The sequence below is a fragment of the Staurois parvus genome, unplaced genomic scaffold, assembly GCF_062004578.1.
Source record: "Staurois parvus isolate SC_StPar_1 unplaced genomic scaffold, SC_StPar_1.0 ptg000052l, whole genome shotgun sequence".
Lineage (NCBI taxonomy): Eukaryota > Metazoa > Chordata > Amphibia > Anura > Ranidae > Staurois > Staurois parvus.
In genome coordinates, this window is record NW_028317848.1 from 1,084,412 (window position 1) to 1,105,230 (window position 20,819).

The window sequence follows — 20,819 nt, forward strand, 5'->3', positions numbered from 1 at the left end:
TTTGTTTTCCCCTCTCCAATCAACTTTTTAATTAAGGTACGCTGTTCTTCTGAACAATGTCTGGAACGACCCATTTTCCTCAGAATTTCAGAGAGAAATGCACTGTAACCAGCATGTACAACATTTGCTGCCTTCCTTCCTTAAATAAGGGCAATAATTGCCACCTGTTTTTCAAAGAATGAATGACCTCACTAATAGAACTCCACACTGCTATTATTTTGAACATGCCCCTTTCAATTAGTGATTCAATTACACGGAATCAGCAGCATGCATGTCATGACTGTTGGGTCTGTTGGATTTCTATTACTCTACTACACCTGCTAGTAAATTATTTGCCATGTAGAAATATAATTTCTATCAAAAACAGTGATTGATCAGGTTAGTGACGTCTGACTGCTATTATTTTGAACACAACTGTACATATAAAGGGTTTCAGGGATACTCTTTCACACAGAAAAGGGACAGCAATGTCTGCCTCTCAGCATTTCTTTTTGATTGACAGTCACTGCTGTCCATAAGTTAAAAACTGAATTATAGAAATGATGGCTGAGGACTGCAAGCTGCTGGGAATAGCTCTGTGAAATGCAAGAATATTTTTTTTCTTTTATATTTTTACATGTAAGAATGCTTTTTCCTTAAGGGCCCATTCATATTTTGTTGTTCTTGCAACCCATGTGTATCAGACCCCCGTTTGCATAATCCATTGTGGTACCTTTCAAACTGAATGGCACTGCAGTGTGCCAACGCATGTTATATTTGTTAACTTGCGTTCCAGTAACAGTTACGCAACACACTGTATTGCAAAAGTGTGTTTCAGTCATAAGTTTTTTATAAAAAAAAAAATTATTAGTTGTGAAAAATTGACACTGCTTAAAGCGCAACTTCACTCTTTCAATTATCATGGACTATTACTAATCTTATGCTGCTAGCATTAGTAAACAGATAGGAAAGTATATCATATTTACTGGTTTTAACCTTTTTTTTTTATTTTTAGCATTCCTTCATTTACTTCAGGTGATTATAGCTGTATTAGTGCACTTGCGACAGAAACAACTGAGTACTGCCGTGATACTTTTTTTATTTGCACTAACATACAATTTTGAGGACAAGCTTTCGGGGTATGTCCCCTTTTCTAACATTCTGCTAAAACTTTGTGCAGTAGTACTGCCTGGACCTTGAAGAAGGGAACATACCCCGAAAGCTTGTCCTCAAAATTGTATGCTAGTGCAAATAAAAAAAGTATCACGTCAGTACTCAATTGCTTCATTTACTTCCTGATTTCTATGCCTAGGCAAATTATGTTATACATCCCAGGAGTCTTCAGGATAAGGACATATGGATTCCAGGAAGAAACTGCTATATGAACCATCTGCCTTTACTCAAGATGGCCATTGCCAGAAACGCCAGGAGGTATTTTTCTAAATGATTTCTCTGCAAAATAAAGCATGGAGACATGAATGGATGGAGGAGTTTGTTTTGAATATTAAAAATGAATTATATAACATTTTTGGTTTATGGTACTCAGATGCAGTGCAGTTCCACTTTAACTTAACTTTAATTTAACTGCAGAGCTTTAAACCGTAAACAGCTGAGGGAAGTTCTCCTCAAAAGGATGTTTTAAAATTTAGCTAAATATGCAGTTTGGCCTGGATGATGGGAGAAAATAATTCTTTGCTTTCCCTCTTCGGTAGGTCTCAGACCTACAAGAGCAGCAAGACATGACCAATCTAAGTGATTTCAGACAGCAGGAACAGTCAAGACAGTCCCTAAACAAAAAGTTCTGCTCAGCATTTTGAATGCTTCCCAGCACACATACACTACAATGCACATATATGAACTTTGTGTTGTGACATCCTGCATTAAATAAAAGAGGCAGTTGTCTTATAACCTTCATCAACATAGTTGAGAGCACACTGAAAATAAATATGCATATGAATTCACCATAGCAATGTGGAATAAGCTTTAGTCACCTTCAGGTGACTAGACGTCTGCATGAAGTTGTGGTGTAAATGGTGGGGGTGAAGGTGTTTGGGAAAAGATAACTTTGGAATGAGAAGGTGGGCAGCTGCTGACATAATATCACATGGCCTGCACACTAGGTAATTTCTAGGATATGGGCTATAGTATCTGATCAGAATTGGCAATGCCACAATAAATGTTACAAGCTGAAGTGTGCATGGCCAGGCCCTTTACAGCAGAAAGTAACAGAAGTAATATTACTAGTCTTTTCCTTCTACAAAGCCAACTGGGCAACAATACAATATTCTAACAATGACACGCAAGATTTGCTTTAAAGCATACCTGTAATATGCAAAACACTTGGTACCAAATTTCAGCTTCAGAATTCTACACACCTCCCAATTTACCACTGGAATTCAGGCATGGAGGACTGCATTTATAGCATGACATAGGGAGCATATGTGTTTGCAGCAAAATCAGGAAACTTGGGTTTTGCCGGGGGCCACAGCGGCCCTTAGGGAAGGTTGACATAGAGAGAACATCAAGAAGAAAGTTAATAACTCCATATATGTGACTACAGAAGGACCAGTAAATTAGGAGAGATTGAACCTGGTTCTGTCTTCTTCTCAAGAGTACCTAGGCCTTTTACAGCAGTGTTTCTTGCCAGGCCCCCTGGTCTTCTTGGCCCTGGGCCTTCAGCGGGTTTGGAGAAAAAAGCAAAACTGCAAGCTTACCGATCTGCGTTCTATTAAGTATATACTTGGTTAACAATAAGCAGGAATAAATGTTAAATTCAGACAACTGGTTTATTCTCTCCCCAGCACCTCATCACAGAAAAAGTGTGAACATGAAATAAAAACACGAGCACAAGGATGATCGGTAGCATGTGAACACAAGTGTATTCCGACTGATATCCAGCAGACAATTCTCATAACACATACAACAAAAGGGAAAACTGGGCTTCACTGACTTTTGTTCTTCTGCCAAAACTAGTATCATGGAATCATTTCTAGATACATAATATGTGTTGGTTCTTTACACTTTAAAACTAAAAAGTTATGTTTCAATACCAGAGACCTTCTGAATGTTAAAGCTGAAGTCCAGGCAAGCCACTAAATACACAGATAAACTACTGTATATGGAACTGTTTTAAGCCTCGTACACACAATAAGAATATCGGACAATAGATTGTCCTTTTTTTTGCATGCTAGTCTCATATCAAAAATGAAGAGTTAATGTTACAAAAATTCTCGTACAACAGAATACAAGTGATGTAATGTATTGTATTGTACTCTTTCATTTCCGAGCATGTGTGGTCTTGGTCTTCCGTCTTTTTCAGATGAATACTGTACTGATTAAATGAAAATAATGCGTTCTGGTGTCATACGAAAATATTTTTTTTACGTTTTTCCCTTCGGATAATTTCACATGAACTGTCATGATCAGCTCTTGAAAGCTGGGTACTAACGATCAGATTATCAGACGATCACTTTGAAAGCGTTATTTTGTGGCCGATGTTTTTATTCTGTGTACTAGGCATTGAATATTTTGATTTTGTATCTTTGTCAATTCAGTACAAAAGCAGGCCATACACTATGTGATTTTAATTCCTTCCACCATGGGTGTAAGGAAATAAAATCGCTTGATTCCCCTATCAATATTGTCAGTTGACTCTTCCCGGCCAGCAGGACACAATGATTACTGCTCGTAGCTAGAGCTGCCAGCAGTTATCACATGTAAAAAATCAGACAGGCTGGTTATATTCACATCGAACAATGGATCAACTTGGATACAACCAGCTTGACCATAGATGGATAGAATCTTGGCTGGTTCGTGCTGAACCCGCTGAGATTCAAACCATCTATGGCCAGCTTAACCGCTTTAACTCCGCCCCATAGCAGAAATACTTGATTTTGCATTTCCGGGTAGGGGGCACGCACGAGGCAAGCGCGCCCCCTACCCACGCACGAGGCATGCGCACCCCCTACCTGCGCCACCGTTTGGTGTCGTCAATCACCGGGTCTGGGCTGGTGATTACTCACTGGCGCCCGGTGATTGCCGAGGATCTCCGACAGGGGGGAGAACTGTTAGTAAACAAAACAGTTCTCCTCCCTGTCAGCTCCTGCACAATGCACAACACAGCCATGCAAAGCAGTGTGCTTACAGTGAAGCACAAACACAAGACACAATGTAAAAAGGCATTGTGTGTTGTTTTTTTCTGTAGCGCAAAAAACAACACACAGTTAACCCTTTGATCACCCCACATGTTAAATGCTTCCTGCCCATTGCCAATAGTACAGTGTCAGTGCTTTTTATTAGCACTGATCACTGTATTGGTGTCACTGGGGATGTCAGTGACACCAAATCAGTTCCCCCCAGTGTCAGAATGCCTACCGCAGTCCCGCTATAAGTCGCTTATCACCGCCATTAAGAGTAGAAAAAGAAAAAAAGCCCAGTATCTATAATGCCATTGTAAACACTATAACTTTCACGTAAACAATTAATTTACACGTATTGGGATTTTATTTAGCAAAGACATGTCGCAGAATACATTTTGGCCTACATTTATGATAAAATTTGATTTTTAAAATTTTTTTACTGGACATGTTTAACAGGAAAAAAGTAAAAAATATTGTTTTTTTCTCAAACTTGTCGGTCTTTTTTTTTTTTTCTATAGCGCAAAAAAACAAAAAATGCACAGGCAATCAAATACCACAGAAAGAAAGCTCTATCCATGGGAAAAAAGGAAATAAACTTAATTTGGGTGCAGCATTGCATGACCGCGCAATTGTCAGTTAAAGTAAAGCAACGCCGTAATGCAAAAAATGGCCTGGTCAGGAAGGGGGGTAAATTCTCTGGAGGGCAAGTGGTTAAGATTAGCACAGTTGTACCATGCAGCACAGCCCTGCTTAGCAGGACAGGAGACCTGATTTCTACTGCTGCAATTAGGTAAAAATTAGAGCATTGCTGACCAGCTACTGGTGTTGGTTCATCCACTTCCAGTCTGAAATCTGCTGTACAGGGGACTTCAAGTCAAATTCAGGCAGTTGCATTAAAAAACAAAGTACATTTAATAACCTCATAATAAATTTGGAGCTGCATTATTTGTGCCTCATAGGCCTGTCTGGAGTCCAGCTTTAACATAGCTTGGCTCAAAGGACTAAACTGATGGCTCATTAAAGCTGAACTCCAAGAATTCAGCCAGTTTGAAAATGTGCTAGAATACTATGGGTTAGAAACAACCAAGTGCATGCCACCTGTTGGACTTACCTCTTTAAATTTACAGTTTACATGATTACTGAGCGCCGGAAGCATAGCTATCACTATTATTATGGCGCTCTGACAATGGACCTTTAAGACTTGGATTCTACAGCTGCAGAGTCGCATGAAGTTGCTGTACCCACCCCTACCCTCCACCTGCCCAATCGCAGGGCACTTTGTATTATGTGAACTGATTCACAAAATACAAAACCTTTTGTGAATGAACAACAGAGAGGAGGGGTGGACACAATTGCTGTGTGTGAGAAGGCAGAGTATTTCTTTTCAGAACACAGTAGAGCAATTGCTGTGTTCCCAGCACTCAGTAAAACGGTCACTTGTAAATAAGAGGGATAAATCCATGACGTGGTATGCACCTCGTTGGAGTTAACTCATAGTAAGCCAGCAGGTTACACAAAGGTTGAATTCCTGTTCAGATTTAAAGATACAGTAACAGACAAGTTCTACAGTGTATCAGATGATTATGAGGAATGATTATCCCATTAGAGACGATTACCTGTTGGGTCTGTCTGTCCCCTTTTCTCTGAGGCTGGTAAAGAAACCATGTGTACAGCAGTGGGTCCACATTAACTGCCAAACCTTGTATGTTCGCCAGTAACACAGCACCTAGAAAGTAAACCAAAAAAACATAAATTAAATCACCAACACAATCATACATTCTAATCTAGAGGAGAACAACCATGATTACATTAAATTAAATATTAGCTGTGAAACATAACTTTTTTTATTAAATGTTTCATGTCTCAAACAGGTTATACAACCAATTACATTCAGCGCAGGAGAACAAAGCATGAGTTTACTATCAGCTCTCCTATACCAATTTAAAGTTGCTGTATTATCTCCTCTACATAATTGTGGCCTTTATATATGAATAAACAAGTATTACTGAAACAACAATACTAGCTAATGCCACATATAAAAAAACAGGAGTATTATAAAAAGAAAGAGGTATATCAGATAATGAAACATGGTCAACCTACAATTTTCCAGGCAGCATACCTCTTGTAAACACAAATTTTGAAGATATCATTTGAGTCAGGAAAGCTCAAATAAATATGTACACTGACTTGCAAGAACAATGTCTATTGCATGTACAATGCCTTAAATGTTTTGGGGTTTTTTTGGGAGGGGAAGTGACAGAGATTCTAGATACATTTAAACGGAGAAAGGAATACTTGGAACTTATCAGGTTTTATTGGTGTTACTGGAGAAATTTCCTCTCACTTTATTTCAATAATTTTAATTAAGTTATATTTCTATTGCGCTTATAAATAACTCGCTGGACACTCAATGTGCTTTATCTGTTGTTGGGGTAGATGGCCAGGCATCCATCTTGGCATGCTCAGTAGAGTATCATACTAGGATCAATTTTAGACAGGAGCAAATTATCCTACTACTACAGTTTGTCAGGAAACCAGAGAACCCAGAGGAAACCCAAGCAAACACAGGTAGAGCATGCAAACTCCATGCAGTCCTAAATGGGACTCAAATTGTGGACCCCCCAGTTCCAATGTGCTATCCCAGCAACACCATGAAAAGAAATAAGTGGAATGAGGGGCTCATAAGTACAGCAAAGAAGAATGGAATAAAAACCGTGTAGTGGTTCTCACGGTTTGCATTAGTGCTAGAGAGAACTCCGCTCACTTTCTGTTCAGGAGAGAGTCTTTCATAGTCACAGCAAGTGACATGAAATATCTCCAAAAGCGACAGACACCGACAGCCATAAATACCTGACAGAGGTTCTAACTCTACTCAGTTCACATCAACTTATAGAAAATGTATTTGTGATTCAGTATTCCTAATAGACACAGACTTTAGAACCTATGACACAGGAATGTATGTACAGATCAGGCTTTTATTTTTCTCACGCAGATTTATTTGCAGAAAATAACCAGGAGCTACGGGCCTGAGATTTCCATACATGATGTTCAACAGGTGACCATATAAGCCCACAAATACTATGAGAGGCCTCTACAGAAGAAAATGGGAGACGTAAAGCTTCTCCTTGTCATTGCCAACGCAAATATTTTCATTCAACAAATCTTGATTAAATTCTGGACGTTAGCCGGCTACAGCTTCCTACAAAATATTAATCTTTAGTAAACTCATGCAAGCTGAGGGAATGCGCTGGGGTATATACTATAATGATTCCCATATTGAAAGCCTAACAATCTTCTCTTCTCAGACCCTTACTACATGCCAAATTTCCAGCTAACACGTTATACAGGGCATATGCAAGAAAGAGCAAAATAGATTGGAATTGATTTCAAGTGAATCAGGCTCATTTATTTAAAGAAAAATGTAATTTTTCATGCGAAGCAGATTTAGCATTAGTAGATTAAAGTGACTGTCATACAGAAAAAAAAAAAATACCGCAAGTATATTGTGCAGGCACCTAAAGGTACATATAATCGCATTAGCTTCCCACGTCTTTATGTCATAGCCAAGTCCCAGACTGTTTTGCCAGGCAAAGACTTAGCTCTTCCCAACAGTGATGAAGTAAGCTTGCCCCTACCTGCCTCCTGCACATTCCTCTTAGAGGCAGCCTACAACAGTAACTAGCCAAAACGAATTTGTGATGAGAGCAGCACTGCCCAGAAATGTAGGAGTTTTGCCTCTCAGAATAGCCCAGGTTTCAGCCAGTCCTGACAGCACCATGTTTTCCTCCTCTTCTTCTGAGTCTACCATCTTCTTACTTCGCCCATTAGTCAAGCTCTGATGATGGGATCCCAGTGCATGCACAATAGAATTATATTATCCTGGCACTCTGCACTATTTCTGGCATCTGGACAGATTTTATAGAATTGATAGCAGGTAATAAACTTTTGTTGGGAGAAGAAACTTAAAAAGAAAAAAAAAATCTAGTCTACCAAAAGACTCCACCTGCTGGTAAATTATGTTTTTGGGGGTTTAATTCCACTTTAAAAACAGTAGAGGTTCTATGTACATGTTTCTGTATCTAGAAACCAAGGAGCTTCACAGAAATTAGTTTAAAGACAAACACAGGTATTTGCCTCAACCACAGGACTTCTTAGGCCAGGTGGGGTTTTATGACAATTTTTTGAGGTTTTTTTTTTTCACCCAAGTACACTATCTTAAGGAACAATAGAGTAGAGGAAAGCAATAGGTGTCTTGGTCCAAAAGACATAGAGAGGGGGTCAGTAACCCGTAGATAGCGAGTCTACTCTGAAATGTGATCTGAGTGTGTTTGACAGGTGATATTAAAGACGTGGTCAACTGACCAAAAGAGACAAAAGGACATTGCGCAGGATTGTGACCTGGAATAAGAAAGCAACTTCTGCAAAGTGACTGCAGAGCTCAAACTGCTGCAGAGATATCTCTACACTCAACACACGCATTACAATATGACTTTACAATCCCCTTTAGATATACCAACAACTATGTTGTGGATGGACCTGCCTAATGAGATAGAAATTGTATAGAGAGTTGAAAATCAGATTGTACAATGTGTATGGGGAGCCTAACATGGAGTGCAGTGGCTCTTCTCAGCGGCATAGTTTTCTGCTGGGGCTGATGGAAACATTATCACAAAAACAAAAGGTGAGAAACCTTTACTATTTTGTTGTACCCAGATGTGTTTTTCAGCATTTGGCCTGAAATTTCATTTCGGCTTTACATTTTTGGCAATCAACAATATAGTACTGATAACAAAAGAAAAATATTCCTGCGCCAATCAAAATCAATAAATCACCCTTCTAAATTGCTGCTGTGCAAAAAATGTGTAAAAACACAAACAGTAAAATATATAGATAAACAGCGCAACATAGACCTAAATACAAATATTAGTAAATCACACAATATAAATGTCCCATATTAAATAGTGCATGTATATATAAAAAAATGTTCAGAAAAAACCCATAAAGTCCCTTGTGAAGATAACTGAAGATTCCAAAGATGTTTATAACCTTCCACCCGTGCACACCAACATCAAATACACTCACCAGATTTTGGTGAGTGAAAAGCCTTTAAGGATTTTTGGGGAATCCTAAACCCCCTTTTCACCAGCTCAATGATAGCCTGCCCCTCCAAGTTTAGATCTTCTTTCAGGTCCTCACCGTGGCTTCCTAGTTAGCTCCACCATATCGTCAAAGAGAAAACTTATATAGTGTAATATTGCCACAATAGTATTATACCAAAAGACAAAATCCAGGCCACTCACATTTCAACAGCTAATAACAGGCACATTTATTAAGCCCATGACAGCCTTATGATGAAAACCAGCCAACATGATCCAGGATTCCCACACCAATGCAGCCAGATAGAGCAGAGGAATGCTTTTCGCCCCTCCCATCGGGCGTTCTCAAGACGGGTCTTGAGAACGCCCGATGGGAGAGCTGAAACGCGTTGACGTAATTCTGGTCGATTTGCCATACGTCTGACGTCACTTCCGGTGAGTGGAGCACACGCCGAGCGGTGCGTTCCAGCGGCCATTTTGTGGGATCTAGGCTGGTTCTCTGCTGTTCCTCTGCTCTATCTGGCTGCATTGGTATGGGAATCCTGGATCATGTTGGCTGGTTTTCATCATAAGGCTGTCATGGGCTTAATAAATGTGCCTGTTATAAGCTGTTGAAATGTGAGTGGCCTGGATTTTGTCTTTTGGTATAATACTATTGTGGCAATATTACACTATATACGTTTTCTCTTTGACGATATGGTGGAGCTAACTAGGAAGCCACGGTGAGGACCTGAAAGAAGATCTAAACTTGGAGGGGCAGGCTATCATTGAGCTGGTGAAAAGGGGGTTTAGGATTCCCCAAAAATCCTTAAAGGCTTTTCACTCACCAAAATCTGGTGAGTGTATTTGATGTTGGTGTGCACGGGTGAAAGTTGGAAGGTTATAAACATCTTTGGAATCTTCAGTTATCTTCACAAGGGACTTTATGGGTTTTTTCTGAAGATTTTTTGATAAATACATGCACTATTTAATATGGGACATTTATATTGTGTGATTTACTAATATTTGTATTTAGGTCTATGTTGCGCTGTTTATCTATATATAATATAGTACTGCTGCTCTTGCCATGAAAGTCCTTGTTCAGACACTTCCTGTTGTGCTTTCACAACTATATCAACTGTGCTCCTGTGTTGCCATTCTGTCACGTGTGCCACTGGTCCTGACATACATTGCACATTTATGGTTTGCTGTTGTCACTATCATTAAACCTGTCCAATTACAAGCAGTCAACAGTTGAGCAAGTGCCAACAAGTGGACAGGAAGTGACTAAAACAGGCTAGCAGAGAGAGACTAACAGGTCAAAATGGACTTGACAAATTTAGAGAGCAGCTTGTAGCATTTTATGTTTGAAAATGGCACCAGAGGAAGCCTGAATATCCAATTGGTAAAACGTAACCACAGAGTGAACAAGAAAACCAAGTGAGAAACAAATGCCTGTTTCTTGAAAAGACCATAAAGGAACAGATCTGGTAGCATGCATCTCACCAGGGGAGCAAGGAACCCTATCCTTTTTAGCCCATAGGCTTGATAAATGACTTGTATCACCCACCTAACAATGGTGGAGCAAGAAGCAGGGAATCTGATTGCCTAAAAGAGGCTGTAGCTGAGAGGTAGACTCTCACATGGCAAATCATTTCAAGACAGGGAAACAGTGAGGCAGCAAAGTGGCTTAGCGGCTAACACTTGTAACACAACGTAGCACTAGGGTAAATCAGTTTGAAGCCTAACCAAGAAACTACCAACATGGAGTTTTGTATGTTCTCCCTGAGCTTCTGTTGGCTTCCTCCAGGTACTACAGTTTCCTCCCACACACCAAAGACATGCTGATGGGTTAAATAGTCCCGATCTAAATAGGTCCTAGTATGGGTATGTATGCAAATAAGGTAGGGAACTTTGACTGTAAGCTACTTGAGGGAAGCGATTGATATGAATGTACAATATGTGTAAAGGACTGCATAAATTGTCAGTGCTATATAAATACCTATAATAGAATAAAGGAAATAAAATTAGACAGTGGAAATAAATTTCCCTGGGACATTTCAGGACAAAAGGAGGGGAGGACAATATCCTGGTTGAAGTGAAAGGAGGAAACAACCTTAGGGCTTTAGGACTCTAGACAACCTTCCCTGTGTTTAACACTGGAAGGACTTTTACAGGATAGGGCTGCTAATTCAGAGATCCCATGCACAGAGGTGATATCAAAAAGAAAAACCCTTTAAGCAGGATCAATTAAAGGAATATCCATAACAGGTTCCAAAGGCTTAAGGTTAAGGTCCCATGGAGTTACAGTGGAAAGTACAGAGAGAGAGATGTGTGTGACACCTTGCACAAAAGCCTTAATTAGGGCATGAGAGGCAGCTGAAACAGAACGAGAGGCGAGATTAGCCCCTCAATGGTACTTAAGGCAAGATGCAGGTCTCGACCAGACTGGAGGAAGGACAGGATTCATCCCTAGCAGTGGCATAGCTAGGTCGTCAGCGCCTGGGGCAAGGCAAGCAATTGCACCCCCTAACCCGTGGACTTTTAGCACTCCCTGAGTTCCTTCCACTAGTACAGTATTAAACTGTGGCCGTGGAAATGCAAAGGGTTTCTGCACTCACAGCCTGAGCCTCTGATTGGCTTTCCAGAGCCTGTTATTATTGGTTGAATCTGAGATATCTCTTTGATTACAGTAGTCAAAGAGATATCTTCTCAGACTGAACCAATAATAAAAGGATGCAGGCTCCGAGCTGCCAGCAGCCAATCAGCTCAGGCTGTAAATAATATAAGTATCCCCACCTCCCTTACATCAGTGACAGAGAGGGGGGAGAGGGGAGAGAGGGGGGAGGGGGAGGGGGGAGGGGGAGAGGGGAGGGGGGGGGAGAGGGGGAGGAGGGAGAGGGGGGGAAGGGGAGGGGGGAGGGGGGGAGAGGGGGAGGGGAGAGGGGGGAAAGGGGGATGGAGGAGGTTGTGTATACTGAGGTCTGTACTTGCTCTATACTTACCTGGGATGATGATGTATCTGATTTTTGTACACAGGTCTAGCCTACACTACAAGACGTTTACAGTAAGGGCTCATTCACACTAGAGGTTGGGGGTTGGTAAGACCCTGCAGTTGGGCAGCACACTTACCAAACCCCAACCACTACTCCCTTTAGGAAAATAGGCAGCCATTGGAGGTGTGCACACGCTGCAGCACTCTGTGGCAGGAATTATACCCCTGTCACATTTGGCAGTAAATGGGGCAAACCTTATTCAAGGGGTTAAAGCATGCAGTAGAAAGTATAGTATAGTAAAGTATATAGCTCTTCCTCACCACCTGTCATATGCTCTCTAAAGAGCAATCCAAATGTAGACTACTCTTCAGAGAACAAAGCTTGTGGAAACTTACAGTTGCCCCCAACAGAGCAATCATTCCCACAGAACACTGTACCTCCTAGACTGCCCTCACAGAAAAAGAGTGGACCCACAGACACTGCACCCACACTCTACGATTGTCACAAGACCCCCATCTTGCCCTTTCTGAAGGCGGACATTTCCTCTGGTTCCACTCTAGATAGTACAGGAGGACAACATAAGTCCCAGCTGAGGGTACACACCCGCCACATACACAGCATGCAGTGGAAAGTCTCCCTATCAGTGTCCAGCAAGGTTGCTCAGGAACTCAGGAGGTTGCTAAGTTGCATGCTTATAAACTTGCCACTGGTTCAGAGTGGAGAGTTTCAAAAATGGTGGGCAGGGAGCCTAGTTCTTTGCTGAAGAAGTGGAGAGCCTGCCAGCTATAGCAATGTTCCCCCACCAACCCCTTCCAGCAAATAACTGGCATGCCTCCCTAATTACCAGCTCCAATGACAGTCGCTGGACAGGTGGGGTGGGGGAAGGCTACCTAGGGGCATGAGGGAGTGAGTGGAGCGGTACATGTCAGTACGCCGTGTCCCAGCACTGCAGTAATACACAGGAAGGTGACAGGCATTGGAGACAAGACTGCGCCCCTCTAAATGTTGCCCCTGGGCTGCCCCTCCCCCCAAAGCTACGCCACTGATCCCTAGGATGAAATTTCCTGGTCTTGTACCTCACAAAATAGGCTTTCAAGGTGTAATGGTAGTCCTTGCGAGAAGTCAACTTTTGAGCCTTCAGGAGTGTAGGGTCGACTGACTCTGATAGGTCCCTGTCCCTCAGGGCCTGAACTTCAAACAGCCAAGCTGTCAAAGTCTGTACCAAAAAGCAGGATGTTGGGCAGGCCCTTGGGACAGAGGTGCTGGAAAATTTTGAAGTCAAGGGGCTCTAGTGCAGCCAGGAATCTTGATAGGAGAAAGATGCTATATCCTGTGCCGCAGTTATTTCCCTGTATAATTTGATCTCATCAGCAAACACTGAAATTGAGCTCTTGATTCCAACCACTAGATCATTAATAAACAAATAGAACAGCATGGGGCCCAAGACAGAATCCTGGGTTACACCACTTACAACTTTACCACTACTCTTAGGACCAGTTTCCTATTCATGTAATACAATTTCAGCAAATCCAGCAGACCTTACTTTATAGATTAAACATTTAAGGGGTGCAGAAGGAAAGGGGTATGCTTCCAAGCTCCTTTCAGTAGAAACAGGAGGTTCATCACATAAGGATACAAGAAAAGAAAAGTTGAGGCTAGCTGATGTGGGAAGAGTTTTTATATATATATATATATATATATATATATATATATATATATATACACACACACACACACACATATGCATATGATAAAATATACTGTACATATGATATCCATACGGAAAACATCGAGAGTGACTTCTTTTGCAGATCAGTACACATATGTGCAGCTACAGTATATAAACCCATTACACAGTTTAGGGGAATTCAGGTAAGGCTCTTATGTTGAAAATATAGTCTGCAAAATGACAATCACTTGGCAATCTCCTGGTGTATACTTTTTTTATACCCTGAGATAAATATGTTGTCTTTTTCGCTGACAGGCTGTGAGTTTGCCAAACCCATTACTTCAACATGTGTGCTACAGTGCTCTATTATAAGACAGATGACCAAAGGCAGAGGGGGAAACCTAGGTCTCTATGAAATTTTATTCCACTTCCACATTTCATTTTAATGTCATAGCTGTGTTGTGCATAACACTGGCAGTTGAGGAGTTGCTCTTGGCAGTGACATGGCGTATGATGAACAACGGAATCTCCAGACATGGAATGCTGGAGACTATGAAGGACAAAGAGGGACACCGTCTTTAATTCAGCATGAAAGACACATCATCTAACCTAACTAAACGCAGAAAAAAAACACATGTTAATGCTAAAGTAATTCTTCTTTTATGGATCTAACAAACTGAAAAAGCAAAAGAGAAATTAACAAAAGAAGACATGGTGGTACATTTGCAAATTTACAGTTTTTAAAGGGTTAGTTCACCTTTATCAGAAAACTGCCTATACAGATAAGGGGTGTCTGTGGATAAAAACACACTGGCAGCTTAGACTAAAGCTGAATAATGTCCTTGCCATAGGTGTAAGTCATTTGCCTACCACATGAAGCCTGACATGAATACTCCCAGGTCGTTACTAAGTGAGGCCCCAGTCATTACTGCTCAACTTCACCATCACAGGAGTGTGCTCTTTTTCTGATTCAGCCCCCTCACATGCTCTTTCTATCCCCTTATGCAGTAGCTCTGAGCTCAGTGTTTGAGAGATCACTCCTGTGATAGCTATCACATTCCTATGGTATCTGAAGGAGTCTAATTAGCTCTTCCAGTTCTTATTATGGGCTACAGAACATTACTCCCCTATGTTTTAAAGATGAGGGGGGTTAAGGGGAGGGGGGTGATAAGTTTACCAAGAGAAAACTGGGTAGAGCTGACACAGTTTGTTATGAATTCAGTCAAGAGTTGTCAGCGCACAACAGGAATTTGGGAAGTCAGAAACTGAGTGCATTTCTGGCACATCAACATGTGCCATTTTTAGTATTTACAGAGTGCTTAATAAAACATAGGGATTAAACACCCGGATTTAAAGTGAGTAAAAATCCACTATTCCATATTGACATCAGAATAGGAATAAAAGGTAAATCTTTCAATGGGGTTACTTATATTGATTATAAATATGTAAAGGGTATTTCTCTCACTTTGGAGGGATTTCCCCCTACTTCTTATTGTGTCTACAAGACAGAAAGAGATGTGAAATCTCCCTAATTGTACAATGTCAACAGACATAGCTCCCCTGGAATGTATAGGGAATCCTCTGAGCTGCAAGACTTTCTGGCTGGGTGATGACCTGTTAGCCTCCACCCTTCGCTGCACTTCTTTCCTCCTACTTCCTGTCTGGCTATGGGACCTATTGAGACATAGATGGCAAAAAAGAAAAATCTCACAGAGGTTATAACCCTCCCTTGCTGTATCCAAACTTAAAAAAAAAAAAAAAGTTTTGCCAGTAGTTCTACTTAAGTTTGTATATTTGCTTTTTTTATTTTTTATTTTATTGCATATTTTGTATGACCATGTTATGTGCCACCTTTGTATTTGTCTTGTAAAAGATGTACATTCTTGTATACTGTTTCTTTTCCTGATACGGCTTGTACAGGAATGTTTTGTTTTATGTTGCTTAAAACTTCAATAAACTGAGACTGAATATAAATCTGCTTTACATCTAACACTCCCCGCCTCCAAGACTGACAATGCTGCAGTGCAAAGAGGCCCCTGTGCTCCTTCATCCAGAGTAAAGGCCCTCTAATACAGGAGGTATGTTACTGGTCAGATCACCATCTGAAAACAGAGTGAAAAAGCATAAAAATAAGAAAACTAATGCATCCACCACATCTAATGACTGGTAAGCTGCAATAAATTACATTTTTGATTTGGGGTTTAATACCGTTTTAATTTTTCCCAATTGTTTCACCTTCTCCATTTGACCAAAACTATGTAAAGGATAAGTTCCCCTTTATCTGCAGCCTCCAACCCCCCCCCCCCCAGTGGGCGGGGGATCCTCTCTCCACACAGCTGTGTGGGGTTCTGCCCACATGGCCACTTCATTCATTCAGTTTCCTGTGAATTAATGCCTACAAATACCTTCAGCCATTGTGGATAGCATCTTGCAGAACTCAGTTACCTACGAGGGCGCTGGAGAGTGCTCTTGTAGTCTATTAATTCTTCCTGCAGTTAACTGCCTGCCCGTACGAGGTAAGGGCAGACAGCTATTCTGAGAGTCTGCAGGAGCCTGAGATTGCACCCTTGATAAGGCTCCTTAGGAAAAAAAATTAACAAATCCACATTTTTTTTGCTTAAAAAAATGTGCACTTTAATTTATTTTTTTCAGAAGGTGAACTTATCCTTGAAGGCCACAGCATATGCATACTTTCTGCATGTCACTTACAGAAATTATCCATCTCAAACTTCGTACATATACCTTAACAAGTCTCCTGGTTCTCCCATCGCTTACACAGCAATTTCACTGTGCCATATGAACACTTACATGTCATCTTGCAGTAATAGTCCATCTCAGAAGTTATAACTTATAAATCCCACCACTTGAATGGCAGTTTGGCTATTACTTTTACAAGTAAATTGTATAAATCCATTATTTCCACAGCAACATAGAATTAAATCACTCAAATTCAGATAAGTTAAAGTGATATTAAAGAAGAACTATATTTTCTCAATCGACATTAACCATTTTTAAACCTTATGCTGCTAGCCTTAGTAAATAGATTGAAAGGTTTATTATATTTACTTGTTTTAAAAAAAAAATTTTAATGCACATTTTTAAAGTACAGGCTTGCCAATTGTCTGTAAATCGGCCGATATTTACAAACTGTATGTAAAGATACAAACTGTCCGTAAATTACGGACAATAGACACACATAAGAAATGTGGCCATGAGCTAGCTTTGGAACTGTGCATCCAGTGACGTCATGGCGCCGCTTGGCACCTTTACGAAAAGGAACACTGGAGATGGAAGGAAGCCAAGAGCAGAAGCACTGCTGGGATGTGATCACCGGATTACAAAAGCATGTCAGTATACTATACCCAGCTTTTGCTTTAAAATGTAACATTTAGTACTTGCTAAAAGTGAGTAATTTTTGCACAAACAGCTAATATTATGTTATTTAAGTGATGCTTGTGCTATTTATGACATAGGGAAAGAGCGGCTTATCCCATTTGGGGTTTTATTTCAGACTAAAAATACAAATTACACATTGCAATCACCGTTTTAATCGTTATTGCTGAAAATATGTTTTTTTCCATGATGAACTGTTTTCCTAATAATACTCTCTTATTTTATTCAGTTTACATTTATTGGAAAGCAGCATTTAAAATGCATTATTTATGTTCATTCCAGTTTAGTAAACATTTGTAAAAAACAAATTTGATATGCTGAGACAGCATAGAAGTATAAGCACATAGATAAGCTGATTTAGAAGTACTGTGTCCCTGGAAATTGATTTCAAATGTTGGCCATTATGTTACTTTGCAAGGTGCGTGTAAATAATAAAATAAAATTTGACAAAAACCTTTAGAATCCATTTAAACTTGGTGCCCTGCAGTAATATGTGCAGTAACATGCACTTTACCACAATGCAATGAACTGTACTGTGTAAGTGGGTTAAAACTAACTTTGAATTGCACCCGATGCATAGATACAATGCATCTGTGCTAAAGTACACTGCTGTGTGCAGGGAGAGGTGCAACGTGTTCAGGGAGGGGGCAGGTGACAAAACTGCTGGGTTATATTAACCTGACCTTCATGTAAATGGAGAAATATGTATTTTGGCTTTTGTTATACCTTAAACACATTGCTAATAGCACTGGCTATATTTGTAGCATACATATTGTTATTTGCACTGCTTTACACCAAAAACTGCAATTTTATGTACTTTTTTGAAGTGCCAGTGAAAAAAAATTGGCTGTCAGTAAATGTCATGTGTTGTGCCAGTTAAAATAAATAATTTTGTGCTGTCTGTAAATTTGAGGCATCCTGTCAGTACATTTCACTTCAGGAGGTTGGCAACACTATCAGGGAAGTAAATGTTGCATGACTCATCTGCCCTTACTCAAGATGGCCACAGCTAGAGTTTTCTTTGAATATGAAAAATGAGTTCAAAAAGTACACATTTGCTATAGGGAACATCTTAAACCGTTAATTGTGTCTAAGCAGTACCCTGAAAAATGTATCTCCTGTCTGGAATTTCCCCTGAAGTGCATTTCCTGGTATGTGATGTGCCTAGGCTCTCCTGTGCCTACAGTCTCATAGCTTTATATCAAAAGTGAGATTAAGGTACCCTGACTGCTAATCTGGAGTAAGATCTGGTGATGTCATCTCTGTGCTGCGCGCCATGCTGGAAGAAGGAAAACCCTGCCTCATCCAAGATGGTCGCCTCACCACATAGATACAGTGCAGAACAAAGCATGGTAATTGAATAATCGGGACAAGATCAGACTACAGGAGTACTAAAGGCAATACTGGTGACTAGTCCTCTGCCCTTTCTTTGCCTACTTTTTGTTGGGCACAGCTTCCAGAGTTCAGTTTCACTTGTCAGACACGCTTTAAAAAAACAGCAAACCTAAAAGACATGTTACCTTGGGAATCTTAAAATCATGGTACAAATGCAGGGTGTTTAAATTTCATGGGAAGAATTGAAAACCCCTGCACATCAGCTTTTCAGTAACTAAAACACAGTCAAGAATCCAAGTGTTTTTGTATACAGTCAAGAATCCAAGTGTTTTTGTATATAGTCAACAATCCAAGTGTTTTTATTAATAAAATAATAATGTATTTTATAAAAATAGTGACCTTGAAAATTAACACAACTGTTTAAATTCACATGTGTATTATTCCCTGGAACACTGGAGCACGACCAAACATACAGTGAAATGATGGATTTCACAGGGGAATGTGTGCATGTGCTTATACAGGATGGGTGAAGACGGAATGTGCTAACAAGTCTTTGAATAACAAAAAATGGAGCAAGGCTGAGATCCACATAAATCTTACGCAGGAGTCCAGTCAACTCAAGGTTCCTTCTTCTAGCATAAAACATCAGTGACTGTCCTCCTGTATTTTTCTGCACAAGGGAGATTTGAAGAAAAATGTTTTTGTACGCAGTTAGAAAAGACTGTCAGCAGTAGAGCGTGCCTGTTTCCTGCTACACAAGCCTCTGTTCATCCATCAGCTACCTGCTCAGCACGCCAACAAGTGTATTAACATTTACCTTGGACTCAAAACAGACACATGCTTTTATACAACATAAAGATGCACTTCTTGCCACTGGGGAATGAGATACACGCATGTACATGAATAATTCACTCCAATACGGAACCGCAAATGTTTAGATACAACATTTTCTGCTAAGCTTCGGCAAAGAAACATTTACAACCCAATTAAAAAAAAAAAACCTTCTTCACAGTTCAATCTTGGGGCCTAAGCAGGTGAGGAACATGTTGGCAAGATTTATACACAAATTTGAAGATTTTATGTCCACTTCCTTGACCTCTATTTACTTTCCTGTTTGTAGAACCACCAAAGACAGTGATAAAAGTGTAGCACTGCAATTATCGAGGGCAGATGAAAAGACATAGCAACAACACTGATCCTAATTAAACAACCTTAGTTTGCTGAAAGCAGCTAAATAAAGAATAAAAGCATAATATCTAGAAGTGAAGTCTTACATTTGTGGAAAGCATATGCAAAAAAGCACTCCGGCAGTTATGGCGTTTGTTAGACGGGACTGCCCATTGATCTGAATAATGGGGTTTTTTCAGCTCCTGAAAATTACTCACCTTTCATTGTACTTATTCTAGTAAAACAAAATGCTGCACTGAAATCCAAACATTTTCTTTTGGGTCTCACTAAAGTACTGAGTTAGCTGAGGTGCCAATTTACACTTACTGGCCACTTTATTAGGTACAACTGTTCAATGGCTTGGTAACACAAATTGCTAATCAGCCAATCACATGGCAGCAACTCAATACATTTAGGCATCTAGACATGGTGAAGAAGACTTGCTGAAGTTCAAACCAAGCATCAGAATGGGGAAGAAAGGGGATTTAAGTGATTTAAGTGACTTTGACCGTGGCATGGTTGTTGGTGTCAGGTGAGTATTTCAAAAACTGCTGATCTACTGGGATTTTCACACACAACCATCTTTAGAACCGAAAAAGAGAAAATATCCAGCAAGAGACAGTTGTGTGGACAGAATATGCCTTGTTGATGTCTGGGGAAAATGGGCATACTGGTTTGAGATGATAGAAAGGCAACCGTAACTCAAATAACTAATTGTTACAACCTAGATATGCAAAAATACCATCTCTGCATACGCAAACCATTGAACCTCGAAGCAGATGGGCTACAACTGCAGAAGACCACAACAGTCAGCTAAGAACAGGTAATGGACAATAAAAGGCAAATTCGACAATAGAAGATTGGAAAAACATTGCCTGGTCTGATGACTCGATTTCAGCTGATACATTCAGATGGTAGGGTCAGAATTTGGGTAAACAATATGAAAGCATGGATCCATCCTGCCTTGTATCAACAGTTCAAGCATGTGCAGCCGACAAATCTGCTGCAACTGTGTGATGCTATTATGTCAATATGGACAAAAATCTCTGAAGAATGTTTCCAATGC

General features: G+C 40.2%; 1 protein-coding gene across 1 annotated transcript in view; it reads right to left on the reverse strand.

Moving 5' to 3' along the window:
• VPS13B (vacuolar protein sorting 13 homolog B) overlaps window positions 1–20,819 on the reverse strand; it is a 1,305,797-nt gene that overhangs the window by 771,321 nt on the left and 513,657 nt on the right. The window contains exon 20 of the mRNA XM_089666424.1: window positions 5,735–5,844. Within this exon, the coding sequence (XP_089522550.1) occupies window positions 5,735–5,844 (110 nt within the window). The remainder of the gene's footprint in view (window positions 1–5,734; window positions 5,845–20,819) is intronic.